Raw genomic sequence first — 15,390 nt, forward strand, 5'->3', positions numbered from 1 at the left:
CTGCTGGTAATAGCTTATCTAAAGTGATCACTCTCCTTACAATGTGTATGATAATCAAGTTGAGCCATTTCCAGCACAAATCCAGCTTTTCTCACCCCCGCCCCCCAACACAAACTCACTCTCGTGCTGGTAATAGCTTATCTAAAGTGACCACTCTCCTTACATTGTGTACGATAATCAAGGTGGGCCATTTCCAGCACAAATCCAGGGTTTAACAAGAACGTCGGGGGGGGGGGGGTAAGGAAAAAACAAGGGGAAATAGGCTACCTTGCATAATGACTAAGCCACTCCCAGGCTCTATTCAAGCCTAAGTTAATTGTATCCAATTTGCAAATGAATTCCAATTCAGCAGTTTCTCGCTGGAGTCTGGATTTGAAGTTTTTTTTGTTGTAAAATAGCGACTTTCATGTCTGTAATTGCGTGACCAGAGAGATTGAAGTGTTCTCCGACTGGTTTATGAATGTTATAATTCTTGACATCTGATTTGTGTCCATTTACTCTTTTACGTAGAGACTGTCCAGTTTGACCAATGTACATGGCAGAAAGGCATTGCTGTGCTAGGAGTGGCTTAGTCATTATGCAAGGTAGCCTATTTCCCCTTGTTTTTTCCTACCCCCTCCCCCCCAGACGTTCTTGTTAAACCCTGGATTTGTGCTGGAAATGGCCCACCTTGATTATCATACACAATGTAAGGAGAGTGGTCACTTTGGATAAGCTATTACCAGCAGGAGAGTGGGGTGGGAGGAGGTATTTTTTCATGCTTTGTGTGTGTATATAATAAGATCTTCTACACTTTCCACAGTACGCATCCGACGAAGCGAGCTGTAGCTCACGAAAGCTCATGCTCAGATAAATTGGTTAGTCTCTAAGGCAATACTAAAACAATGACATTTTCAGACTGTGTGTTACAACCTCACAGCCACCAACAAACAATTTTATCTTTAGCCACAATAATGAGAGTCTGGGGAGGGGCAGGAAGGAACGCTCTCTGAGTGCTAATTATAAATATATTCCATTAATTATTCAGTGCCAGGTAGGGCCAATCAAACTGGTTTAAATGAAATAAAGCAGTTCAATCATTTTTCCAAACTCTGGAGTTTTGTGTAAGTATGAACAACAATTTCCACTTTTACTCCCCTCCCCTCCATTTCCTTACCCAGTTCAGAGCTGGAAGTTCAGAAACAGGATTTTCCTGAGAAATTTCCAGCTCAATTTTGCAGACTCCAGAAGGTTAGACAGTTCAGAGAAGCAACTTACGGAGATTCACTCATCATTATTTTAAAGTACAGTGCAGCTGTGCCCACATCCACAAACCCCAGTTCTCTCACATGCACTGGAACAGCATTGCTTCTGGACCGGTCTGTCTACAGCCCACGTTTTAAATCTACACCCACATTTTTACATTAGCAACTGAATTGTGGGTGTAAGTCTGGAGACCTGCACCCTAATTACCTGATTGTAAGTGCAAATATGCACCAGGAAATTACATCTGATTTGCATCTGGAAATTCATTAGGCAAGTGCAAATAGTACCCAGCAAAAAAATGAAAGATGGGCCTTTGCCCTTTTAAAGAGCTATTCCTCAAGTGATCTTCAAACAACTTACCCACAATGATGACAAAAGCAAAACTAGCCAGCGTCAGTGATGATCCACTGCTGACCATGTTGATAAGCAGCTGGAATAAAGGATATAGCAGCAATAAGGCCCAGAAAAGCCAGTTCAAAAGAGTCCATGGCCGCCGAGGTGGCACTATGGGAGTAGCTGGATAGGTTCCTGTTCGGTAGTATTCTTCTTGAAAGGCATCCTGGTTAGAACAAAGAAACGTAACATTTGAATCCCTATTGGATAATAGAAGCAGCCTTTTATAATTCTGATATTTCTCTTGCTGAACAGTAGTTATTCTGAAAAGAAGATCAAACACCAAGTGATGGCTGGAAATCTTGTGCTTTTTAGTGAATGAAAGTTCATGCTCCTGAGTACACACTGATTAGTGTTCCCTTCCCTTCCTTTGCTCGTTTAGATGACTCTACATTCCCGCAAGTCTGCAGTTTTAATGAGCATCCAGCCTGACCGTACTCAATTCTGCGTACATCCTTACACCAATAGGTACAGGACTGCTGTACCTACAGACAGCAGTGACAGCCATCAGACAAATACCCTTGGTACATCACAGAAATGTCTAGGAATGCTCTCATCACCAAACCCTCCATTTTCTAATGTTTTCTGCAACTTGTATCTAAACGGTTTCCACATTCCAGATGGGAGTTCGGGGTAGTGCCAGCTGGCCTCGTCCTCCAAAGAATGTTTTTCCTCAACACCCACCTTTTTGGCAGTAGGCTGATGCTGCCAGCGTAACCCAGATTCACGGAGCGTGGGCCTTTATCCTCCCTCTAGAGCAGTGGCGGGCCACGAGACAGTTTATTTACATGGACTGTTCGCAGGAATGGCTACCCACAGCTCCCAGTGGCCACGGTTCACCATTCCTGGCCAATGGGAACAGCAGGAAGTGACGTGGGCCGCAGGGACGTGCTGGCCACCGCTTCCTGCAGCTCCCATTGGCCAGAAACAGCAAACCACGGCCAATGGGAGCTGCGGGCAGCCGTGCCTGTGGATGGTCAATGTAAACAAACTGTCTTACGGCCCGTTAGCGGATTACCACAGGCTGCCCACCACTGCTCTAGAGACTTGTCCACATAAGAGGTTTGAATCTCATCTGGTTTTCAACTAGAGGACTTTTTCCTGTTACCTTCAGTAGGAGAGGGTTGTGCTTGTAGCACTGAAGGTCTTAATTCCAGTGCCATCCCCTACATCATATAACAGAGAGAAGCATGTGGCCCTTAGCTACTTTCTCAGCTCAAGCTCACCACTTTACCTGTTCCCACTGAAGTCAATGGAAAAAACCCTCCAACTGGCTTTGGGATGGAGCATCCAGACACTGCAGCAATGTTTACCAGGAGAAAAAATTCACTGAAGATAATGGATTTACACCAGTGTGAAAAACATTGTAAGAGAAGTCAGAATGCGGCCGTATCTCCCTGTCCATCAAGTTACATAGCTAGCTTTGTGACAGAATTAATTAATAACTCTTCAGTAGCCAGCATTGCCCCAAACAACTGAGTAAAGGTCATTTAATTTCTGTTCTTTTACATGTTCTTAAACTCTAATTTACTCTAGTAATTCTTTAATCAATAATAATTTGAGCAATTACAGGCTACTGCTGTTTTATCTAACTCCAAGTGAACATACAACTTTCAAAAGATTATATAATACTTAAAATGTTACTCTTTCTTTTTAGGGAGATTAAAGAAATGTATTACACGCCTTTTCTTGCCTGTGAATTAGAATGAACTGGAATCATTATGGTCAATTAACTGTCTTGGGCAAATTACCCAAAATATGAAATTTCCTTTTAAGTGCCTTGAAGGTCTGGCTTATGAGCAGGTTAACCTAAATATACTAATAATGAGTGGCTTATGTCATGTCACATATAGTTATGTTTCTAAATACCAGCATTAGTCAGGAATTCTTAATTTTCCCTTGCTGTTATAGACATCACCACTAGGGGGATTCTGCACTACCAAAGCAAGTGTTTAGCCTTGCTCTCCGCAAGAGGTTTGAGACTGACTTACACAAGAGGTGCAAGGACTCAGATTTCTTCACCTTTATCCATGACATTGTGGATGCAATGGTAGCCTGGTTAAGCTGGGTTGCCTCCATTCAGTTATGGAGCCAAGTTTCTTGCTGTGAGGAATTTCACAGAACTTTGCAGATAAGGTTGTTGGAATCTGTGCCAACCTGTCTGCCTAGATTTCTAGGTTTTTATAAGGTCACTCTTTAACCATGGCATCCATGAGTAGCTTAAATTTGTTAAAAATATTACATCAAGTCCTGAAGCACTAAGTCAGCCTGATGCAAGTGATGTGATTCAGCAAAAATCTCCACTGAGAATATTAAAAAAAAAAAAATCTATTAAAGCAAACATTTACTGAAATTTATTTTGGTAATTTGTTCCCACATTTCAGGATGATTCCTGTCAGTGCTTCATCAGTTAAAGCACGTTTATTAGAAATAACTCAACACTGTCACATTTGTGCATCTCTTTCCATTTCATTAATTAAAGGGCTTTTTACTTAGTTCAGCACTTTTTACTTAGTCAAAACTCCAACTCAAATCTAGCTTTACTTAAGTGCTGGATAGGGCTCTTCATAGACATAAGGCCAGAAGGGACCATAATAATCTCCTAGACTGACCTCCTCCATATCACAGGCCATAGGACTCATCTGAGCTGATTCCTGTGTGAACTGGAACAGCACTTCTCAAACTGGGGTCCGTGAGTGTACTCCAGGAGGCCCGCAGGCCCCACTGATCAACTCCTCTGCCTCCCTCCCAGTGCCTCCTGCACACCTGGGAACAGCTGTTCCCTGGGGCCTGCAGGAAGCGCTGGGAAGGAGGCAGAGAAGTGGGGATGGGGCACACTCGGTGGAGGTGGTAGAATCATGTCTGGGGCTGCTGGCCTGCTGATCAACTATTTCCTCTCCCTACCAGTGCCTCCTGTACGCCGGGGAACAGCTGTTCAGCAGCATGCAGGAGGCACTGGGAGGGAAGGAGAGGAGCAAGGCAGGGAAGAGGTGGGGTCGGGGTGTGGCCTGAGGGGAAAGGTTGGAGTGAGGGCAGGGCCTGGGGCAGAGCAGGGGACTTGGGGGTCAGTGAAAAATTTTAAATCAAAATGAGGGTGCTCGGGTTGCTAAAGTTTGAGAACCACTGAACTGGAGCATATATTTTAGAAAAAACATCCAATCTGAATGTAAAGATTTCCATTGACAGAGAATCTACCACAAACCTTGGTAAATTGTTCCAATGGTTAATTGCCCTCACTGTTAAAACTGTGCATCTTATTTATAGACTGATTTTGTCTAGCTTCAACATCCAACTCTTATTATACCTTTGTCTGATAGATGGAAGAGTCCTCTGCCATCAAATTTCTTTTCCATAGAAATTTGATATGTGTGTGTGTGTATATATATATATATATATATATATATATATATATATATATATATATATATATATATATATATATATATATATACACATACACACACACACACACACACTCATTGACTGCGATCAACTCATTCCTTAAGATTATCTTTGTTAACTAAACATATTAAGATCCTGGAGTCCATCACTCTAAGGCACGTTTTCCAACCCTTTAATCATTCTTGTGACTCTTCTCTGAGCCCTCTTCAATGAATTAAAAATAAACATTAACTGGATTAAAAACTGCCTAACTGATAGGTCTCAAAGCATAATTGTACATGGGGAATTATCAAGTGGGTGTGTTTCTAGTGGCATCCCACAGAGATTGGTTCTTGGCCCTATGCTAGTTAAAAGTTTTGTCAATGACCTGGAAGACAATATAAAAATCATTTCTGATAAAGTTTGAGGTGACACAAATATTGGTGACGGGATAATTAATGAGAGGACAAGTCACTGATACAAAGCCATCTGGTTTGCTGAACTGGGTTCAAGCAAACAAATGTGTTTTAGTATGGCTAAAAGTAAGGTCATACATCTAGGAACAAAGAATGTAGGCTGGGGGACTGTACTTTGAGAAGCAATGGGTCTGAAAAGAACTTGGGGGTTAGGGTGGATAATCAACTGAACATGAGTTTTCAATGCAACACTGTGGCCAAAACGGCTAGTGTGATCCTTTGATGCCTAAACAGGGGAATCTCTAGTAAGAGTAAGGAAGTTGCACCAATGCCAAACAGGTAATACAACACCACTACTGAAACCGTGTGTCTGTTCTGGCACCCCTTACTGGTATCTTTCTGTCAGCTACCAGCAAAATCCACATGCGGACTTATTTCCTTTTAAATTGTGTGGATTTAATTCTACATGGAGGAACTTAATTGATTTCAATAGAGTCACTCCTGATTTATACCAGTGAGAGATAAGGAATGGGCTCGGGGGGTCTAAACTATCAAAAATATTTATCTTGCTCCTTTTATTATCCCAAAATGTATTTTCCACTTTGACCCTCAGATGCTGGTGTCATTAATACAATAAAGTAACTTTACCTGATGAAAAGTCAAACTGAAGGAGCTGAAATTTGTTTAAATAATCACAATTTTGTGTACAATGAAATTATGAACCCGACCCCCTTGAAAGAGCTGAATACTCTCAATTTCAACTGAAATCAGTGACTCAAGGGTGTTCAGCACTTCCCAGGAGACACTCCGCAGGATCAGCTGCTAATTTTTAAATTACATGAGTTTTGTTACTCTGCTTTCCTTTTATTTCCAGTTGCTAAAGTGAGTTAGGTGATTGTTTTTACATCAGAACAGAAATGCCTACTAATGTTTGTCCTGAAGCCTATGAATATATATGTCACCAAATTTGGGCTGTTGCAACCTTCAAATCCCCCCTTGGTCTAAAAGTTCCAAAGTCTGAATCCTGTTTGGGTTAGTCAGAAATAAAAATTGGAGAAAAAAAAACATATCCGAATGTTTACATATTTTAAAAAAAGATTCGGATATGTTTTTTTTTTCTCCAATTTTTATTTCTGACTAACCCAAACAGGATTCAGATTTTGGAACTTTCAGACCAAGAAGGGGATTTGAAGGTTGCAACAGCCCAAATCTGGTGACCTTCTGAGCATGCTGAAAGATATATCTGCTTAAGAGAAGTCCAGGATTCGGGGCCCCAAGTATCCCCACACATGAAGAAACCCACGAGAGAGGAAAAGATGCTGTTAATATAATATTTGTATGCTTACTTATAGTGTTCTCCTGTGGATTTCCCCACTCTCCTATAGATGCACGTTGCTAACTCCACCATTAATCTCCCTGGCAATTTGCCATTGATCGTCATGCCAAATTGTGTTGTGGGAGCATATTCACTAAGGACTGGGGCAAGACCAATAAATTCAACGTCCACCTGGGTCTATGCCATGTGCGCTCTGGTGTTCAGAGGCTGAAAAACCATTGCATTAATTCTCTGTGCCACCTAGTCCATTAGCAAAATATGCCATATCGATGAAAGATATAAAATTTTGCTACTCCAGAAGAACCAACTCTTCAAACTTGATTAACAGATTGCTCCACTATGCAAATGTGTCCCATGGACCGAATTACTGTCTCTATCTCCTAGCTATGTACATAGTTCAATTAGAAAGTTGAAGTTGGAAAAATTGAATGTTTTACTGGAGCTCAATAATATGAACATATTTTCATCTGAATTACACTCAACTCCCCATTTGTTCAGATAATTGGGTTGCCACAGCTGCTGCCTATTTGTTTAACCCCTCAGTTAATTTACCCAGGAAATAGGAAAGCAAAAATCAATCAATCACTCTTGTATAACAAAATGGGTTCCATTCATCAGGGACTAGCATCTACAGGAGCATATAGCGGAAGGAGCAAAAGGTCAGAAGAATAAAAGGCCATTTTGAAGCACACTCCTTTGTTTTGGTGGAGGAAAGATTCTGGGGTTTCAGTGTGTTTGTTGAGAGTTAAAATTGTGTTTGTGCTCACTGAGAGTGGAATGTTTGCTGTGGAAAAGAAATTTTTTGCTGACTGCCATATTGCCAACTCACAGCATCTAAAAAGAGAGAGTCAGCATCACAGTTGCCAACTTTCATGTGGTAAATAAGCACCCCAACTTTCGCAATAAGCCAAAAATCAAGTGAATCCCATTTTAAAACAAGGCCAAAACAATCCCTAAGAACCCCAACACTCTGTGTGACTAGATCCCCCTGAAGTGCAGTCTGGGACTGCGGTGGGCCCTCTGGGCACCCCTGACTCTCTCCCCTTCTTGCCCCTCCTTGCCGGGAGCCAATCAAAAAAAAAAAAAAAAAGAAGCAACAGGCTACAAGCCAAACAAGCAACAAGCCAAAAACTAGCCAACAAGCAACTCACAAGCCAATTAAGCCAAAACTAAGGCCAATTTCTGTATTTTTTTCCACGGGTTTGGCATGTCTGGTCAGCACTCAAAAATCATGGTTTTAAAAAATACTATATGTTGGGGCTCCTCTGATCTGCATTCTGTGTTGGAGCGATGACCTTAACAGCATCCCAGTGCTCACTGGTATGGGTAGTGAGTTTCAGCTGGCCTGGACAGTTGAATATACCCCAACTCACTAAGGTCATAACCTGTATCTAAAAGTGTCATGTAAAATATCAATAGAAAGCTAATAGCATACTGATAATTCATATTACTACATGGTGTATGTGTGGAGGACAAATTCAACATTATTTCCAATACATTCGTAATTTTTAGCAAAGAATTTCTGCTAGGAATAAGTGATATTTGTTTCCATTGCCAGGGCCATTTATCTGCAAAGGCTGTGTTTGTTAGGTTTGCTATAATGGCTAAACCAGAAAATGAACCAAACTGAAATGGAACGCACCCCTGCATTTACATTCCACACACTACTGCAAAAATCTTTGTACAAAATATGCTTTGTGAGGTATCATTTGAAAACTAATAACTTGATGGTAAATATCACGGAGAAATGTATGAAGCAACATTATATGTAAAATTATGAATTCCCCCTATATGATATAGTTAGCACATGTTCAAACTCACATTGCCCTGAGTAGGCAAAAGTCGTTAAACAGGTCTATCCTAAACAAAGGAGTGTGTGTTTACCTCAATTTACATACAAGTAGTAAACAGGGTCCTTGAGTCAGAAAGGGGGGAAATGACAGGACACAAGGCAAATCTACATTTCAGCATACACAGGGGAGAAGAAAGAGCCTGGAGCCACCTTCACCACCAAACTCCATGTCACCTTCTTCACTGTTTGAATAAACTTTGTTTGGAGGGGTAAGTCCCAGAAATATCTACTTCAAAGGGTGACTGGACTGTAAAAGTGAAGGCAAAACCACCCCAAGGCATCTCTCCATAGAATCATAGAAGTGTAGGACTGGAAGGGACCTTGAGAAGTCATCTAGTCCAGTCCCCTGCACTCAGGGCAGGACTAAGTAATAACTAGACCATTTCTGACAGGTGTTTGTCTAACCTGTTCTTAAAACCTCCATCCCTCTCTCTTTCACCTAAGACTATAAAGGAACCAGCCTTTTGATGATGGGGGAGATCCTGACCTGAGAATTTGGTCATCACTCGTGTTGGGAACACACGGTAAAGATTTTACCTTGATCCAAGTCTAGCTGGTTACGTTTTAGCCACTAGAAAAATGTTGATATTTATTTCTCTTTTAACTATTTCTGACTTTAATGCCTTATACTTGTACTGTCTTAAAACCTCGCTCTGTAGTTAAATAAATCTGGGTTTTTTAAAATTAAAACTAATCCAATGTTGAGTTTAAACTTAACTGTTCGGTAACTCCAGTTAAAATAGCGAACTGGGCAGGGGCAACAGACCTTTAGTATCTGGAGAGGGCTGGACAATGCAGAACACATGTTTGGGGCCAAATCCAGGACTGGGAGTGTGTTGGGGCCACCATGCAAGTCGTAAACCAGGCAGGTGGAATCCAGAGTGTGACTGGAGTGTTGCTGACAGGCTCTGAAGTCAGAGCTGCTGGACCAGGGCTGTAGCTACACACAGACACTCAGGGTGTGACCTGCAAGCTGGAAGCCGATTTGTAAGCGGCGCAGGTTGGGAGCTACAACAGCAAAGCATTGTGAGGCACCCAAAGTTGCAGTGCAGACAGTGATGACCCCTCACTGGTCTGGATTGCATCCCAGAATGCAACAAATGGCATCTCTGATTAGAGAATGCATAACTGAAACTTGACAAGAAGGTGATAATGCAGTAGAACCTCCTTGTCTAAGGAAACAGGATCATGTCCACTGGTTTCCATTAACTACCCTGAAAATTCCCTCATTGATTCAAACCCATTAATCCAAACAACATAGAGGACATTTATCAATATTGTGTGGATTTATGCCTGGATCCTGCAAGGCAAACATTACTCTGGACTTGATTCATGCTTTACTTTAAGCACTTGCATAGTACAGTGATCTTAGGGGAAACTAGGGCTTGATCCAGCACCACTCAAGTCAAACTGGAGTTTTTCCATTGACTACATGGAAGCAGGATCAACCCCTTACTCAGGTGCTTAAAGTAAATCCTCTGCTTTGGTGCTTTGCTGGATCATGGCTGGAGCACTCAGCACTTTGCAGGACTGAGTCCTTAACATTTAAACAGTAATTCTGGCATGCCCCGGGTACACTGCAACAGGCCAAAGAAATGCATTGCCTCAAGGGCAATAAAACACAAACAACATACAGTAGTATGTCCAGCAACACAGGATAGGCACCAGGGAATATACTCAGCAGCTAACAGATGCCCACCTTGGGGTGCCTCACCTCATTTTTAAAGGTATCCCATTCATACATAGGTTGGCTGATAAGTACATATCTTGCAGTGCATCATTGCCCCATTAAATAAATCATTTGTTAAGTTTTCAAAAAATAAATAAATAATCTGAAAATATTAACCTGCAAAAGAAAATCCATTTTAAAATATCCCTAATGTGGCTCTGTTACTTATTATCCAACTTAAAAATATATACTTTAAAAAAAATGGTGGTAAAAAAATTAGAGGGAATTACTGTTTTTCCTCCACAGTTTCTTGAAGAAGCAATCAAGAGTTCCTTTCTCTCAAAACTCTCTGCCTCCAGCCCTGGGGAGAATATGGATTTTGAGTAAGAGCCTGATTCTGCTCTCATATACACTCGTGAGAGTCCGGAATAAATGCAACGAAATCAGTGGAGTTTCACTGGAGTACAAGAGGCATGGGAGCAGGCTCAGACCTTAATCTTTTTAAGGATTCCCCTCAGACAGAGGAAGAATTGGCTGCACAGAGCTGCATATTTTTCCTTCCTATACTTAATGGAATATTAGGATTTATAAATAACTGGATGTAGCCCAGCGTATATTACATAGAAGAAATTATACTGTATACCCAGCCTATTTGTGAACCTAGTACAGGATATTTTTAAACTATTTACTGGCATTGCCTGAACATTAGCCGGTAAGAAAGAGATCAATAAGATATTTGATAAGTAATATAAAGGCTGTGACAGGGAGACAGAAGTAGGGGAGGAAGTGGAAAGCAATAATCACCACCTTGTTCAGTTCAAGCGTTCTATTGTCAATTGACTAGATATTATCTTGGGGACAGAAATTCCAGGGAAGAAGCCACCACATGGTAGAGAGTAGTAAAAAGTGGCATATTAGTGACCCATGAAAGGACCACGTGTGTTTACTTTATACCTTCCACAAGGTCATAAGGCAGAAGGTGACTTAATATACTTACTGTGGAAATATACCGTTTATGTCCCCCTCAAACCAGGCCTCAGTACCATGACTTTGGAGCCAGGGGGGAGGGGAGGAGCCCAAAGACAAAGCTGACAGAACTATGTCTACAAGACTTGAAAGTAATTTATACTGTATGTCCTTATTAATAAGCTGCTTAAGGGAGTTATGGATGAAGCCAAGAACGGGGCTAGAACTTAACCAGTTCAGGAAAAATGTCCTTTACACAAACAGTTTGAATACAGAAACACAGTAAGTGGTATAGCAAGTGGCTTACTATTCCATCAATATGTTGTACATGAAACAGGTCTTGGCAGACCCCATAGCCATCTCTGGGTCTGAAAAGTCCTATATTATTATTATACATCAAAAGATGTCACTCATACATTTCCTGGCTAATCAGACTAGACCCACATTCCTTGCACATACTGACTCCCATTGACTGAAATGGGAGTTTGGGGTGCGTAACTAATAGACCCGCAAAACATTGCCTCCTATGTTTATAGACTAGGAAAACCCAGAAGCTGAGCAGTTCTGCCACTCTAAAGATGCCACACTCCATTAGCAGAAAAACACTGACATACCTATTTTTATCATTAACATGTCCTAAATTAATATTTGTTTTTTAAAATGTATGTCTCCTATACATCCTGTAGCAGAGACAGGTGCTCAGCCCATTCTAAAATTATTTTTGTGACTCTGTTAAAAAAAATATTCCCAAATTCACGAGTGGGAATATTGAATCTTCCATCTGCAGTGTACCCAGAGAGAATCAGTTATGAGGTTTTCTTGCATACAGCACTTTTAAATGCCTTCTCCATGATTCAGAGGCAGTTACCATTTTGTATTCCTCTGTTCTCTCATTGAAACTTTACTTATGTTCTTTTAATTTAAAATAAAGGTGATCCTGACTGACTGACAGTATAAGGCTGCTTTTTGTGTATGGAGAAAGAACACCTGCCCTACTAAAAAGCCCTGCTGCAGTATGCATGATAATATTAATGTAAATTATTTATCTTAATCTAGTGGTTCCAAATAATAAACCAACCTTTTCTTGATAGAGTTTGTGAAGCCACTTAGAACATTCCTGTTCATCTTCTGGGACTTCCTCTAATGCAATCCGTCTGCAAACAGTAAAGAAGAGATAGTAAAGAAAAAGTACACTCATATTGTTTAATGTGGATCTTAAAACTGCTATCTAATTAAACTACTACTCATTTACTTTACTAATTATTTTTTTCCTTTTAGTTCTGCCTTTTGAGGTACAAATTCTGGACATAGTGATGTGTAGTTTCAAGTGTAAGAGCCATAAACAGTCTTTAGAAATATCTGGAGCTAGAAATATACTGTAAAACTTGCAGCTCAATAAAGACTTCTTCCAGTTAATAGGATGATGGTTTGCATTTCTATATTTCTACATAAAAGTTTCAAATAGGTTAACTTCCTACCTCACAGATTAAGTCATCCCAAGATTTTGTTTAACAACTGAGCACTCAGAGGTAAAACTTGTTTCCCTTTGCAATTAGGGTCAATCATATTTAGTGCTTTTGGAACAGCTATTCCCAGTGCTTAAAATGTCTTTATAAAAAACCTTTGCTTTATTTCAATTGTAATTTACCAGTAAGAAAAGGAGATACCTATGAAAAACTACAACCACCTCTGGGAATGAAAATTACATTGTCCTTGGACAAGGACTTGACATTGTTCACTTCTAGAACAGTACCCAGAGCACCTGCTAGCCTAAGGCACCAGTGAAAATTTTAAAATCGAATTGCCCATAAATCACCACCACCAGAAATGCATGTCCTGTGTCTTTGAAAAGCTGCAATTTTTTGGGCTTTGTAATGGTATGAAGCAGCCATTCAAAAGTCCCAGCAATTCACAAGATACCAGATATTAGAAAAAACGTTATGATTAACATAATTCCCGTCCCCTCAAAACTCCAATTCTCCCATCTTGAGAACTGCTACAAATAGAAACTAATACTTGTTTCACAATTGGCAAGCTGGAGTGCAGGCTTTCAGTGGAAAACATTCTTTTTCTCTAGAAATCCATGAGACAGCAGCTGTTAAAGTGATACAATAATTTAAGTGGAAACAGGTAGGTGATCAGAATCTTAAAAATGCAAATTGTCTCATGATCAGCAAGACCTTGAAACACTTTGCTGGGCAAATATGATGCTTCCAGGATCAAACTTATCAGCACTGATCTTGAAGCAGTGACCGGAAAGGAGAAGTTTAGTGCCCAATCCTGCGCTTACTTCAGGATCTACGCAGGAAGTTCAAAGAGGCAGAGGAACGGTGGACTAGTGAGGGCCATGTACAGCTAATCTGTGTTTCCAGAGCCACCCTCAGGATGATACAGGGCTCACAGCCTGGAGGAAAAGGAGAAGGGACGCATGCAGGGAGGCACATATCCTACTTTAGAAGGACTGTTGAACGCCTGTGGTTAGAACAAGCTGCTCACTTGTGAGCAGTATATGAGCTGGCCACTTGATCACATTCTTCAGGCATCACACAGGGATTCTAGAGCGTGCTAATGGGTTTGGTAGCAACCTCTCCCCTCAAATTCTCTCGAGAGCTTGTAGCTCTCTCGATATTTTCCACTGGCACTGTGTGGATACTCAGGGGTGTGTATATACAGTGGCTTCCTATTAGAGCTAGTTGAAAAATTCTGAATTTTGAGGGGAAAAAAACTGTGCTACAAGTGCCATTAAACACATGAGAAGCATAGCAGGCTACCTATCAGCTGGTGTTCTGTGCTCATGAAAGTAACCCCCAAAACACAAACAAAGGAGCATTAGCCAACTGAATTAACACAACGTTTCAATTCACAGGGATTCCAGCTACAGATGGCAGCTTCATATTGTGGCCAGGAACTCAGATTCTGCTGTTTGGAAGCTGCATCTGAATCAGCACATCTCCCTTTTGTGGGCAGTGCTGTAGGTTTCCCAGTATAGCAGGGATTAGAGCATTGTACTTCCACTCCTGGTGGACTCTCTAGCTTCAGTGACCTGTCACCTAGATTCTGCTGGTGGAACCGAGACTGTGAATAAGGTCCTACATATAATCACACCTCCGCCAAGTGATGGCAGATTATGGGACCTTGCTGGTTGGCAGAGAAATCCGGGACATGGAGTCCAGGTATTTCTTATTGTAACTTGTTTTATTTACACGATATGTACTAGTACCTACACAGAAGTGGTCTCACAAAACACAGGCCGACCCCTCTTTCAGGATCTCACCCAAAACAACAATGGCATGTCCACTGGTAGCAACTAACTAGACACAATTCTTGGGGCAGAGAGACTAAGGCAATGGACAAACTTTTCCATGGCTTACAACAGCTCTCCCAAAATGAAAGTGCATCACAAGATAAACAATCCAGCATTTCATCAAAGACTAAACAATGCTTTTGTGCTAAGGAAAAACAAAACTTGTTAACCTATATGTAACTGCTCTCTGAAGACTCCTATCATATAGTGACACAATTTGAAAACTTACAGCTATAAATGTTCACCTTAGCTCCTCTGAAGAAAGTTTTACATGAATTTATAATCAATTACCTGCAAGAAAAAACATTTCCCTGCTTGTTAGTAAAGTGCACACCACTGTATATGGAAAAACATGAGCATGGATAACTTGCCTTACATATAAATCTGCATGGTATTTCTTCCCATTTAAAACTCCCAGCAAAGTTGGATTCTCATTATTTCTAAAATTGAGCGTAGAATCATACACAGCTGAAACTACAAGGAAAAAAAAAAAGCAGTTTTACTGTTTGTAAAATCAATTTTCAAAGTTAATAGGGTGGTCTTGGTTATATTTAAGGTGCTTTGAAATGACATTTCATGAACTATTTCAATTTTCCATATTCATTCTCTCTCAGATAGTGGGTATATTTAAACATATAGCCTCCAGCAGCAGCTGACATAATTAAAGTTGTAAGCAATGTCAAGATGACAGGGACAAATTCAAATACACATTAGTAGAAGCAGGGCGTCTAAGCATGTTTTTCAAGACCAGTACCAACACAATTTACTTCTAAAAGGGTTATCTTTGTCTCCTATGATGAACAGGTGGGTGGGTGAGAGAGGGGAAAG

The 15,390-nt window shown here is 40.7% G+C and overlaps 1 protein-coding gene across 4 annotated transcripts in view; it reads right to left on the reverse strand.

The window, feature by feature from the left end:
* AGPAT4 (1-acylglycerol-3-phosphate O-acyltransferase 4) overlaps nt 1-15,390 on the reverse strand; it is a 123,219-nt gene that overhangs the window by 20,027 nt on the left and 87,802 nt on the right. For all 4 annotated transcript variants that reach the window (XM_074948730.1, XM_074948731.1, XM_074948728.1 and 1 more), the window contains 3 exons: nt 14,934-15,036; nt 12,337-12,412; nt 1,606-1,804 (listed from right to left, as the gene is read on the reverse strand). In XM_074948730.1, the coding sequence (XP_074804831.1) occupies nt 1,606-1,804; nt 12,337-12,412; nt 14,934-15,036 (378 nt within the window). The remainder of the gene's footprint in view (nt 1-1,605; nt 1,805-12,336; nt 12,413-14,933; nt 15,037-15,390) is intronic.

Source organism: Natator depressus, chromosome 3 (genome assembly GCF_965152275.1).
Source record: "Natator depressus isolate rNatDep1 chromosome 3, rNatDep2.hap1, whole genome shotgun sequence".
NCBI classification, from domain to species: Eukaryota; Metazoa; Chordata; order Testudines; family Cheloniidae; genus Natator; species Natator depressus.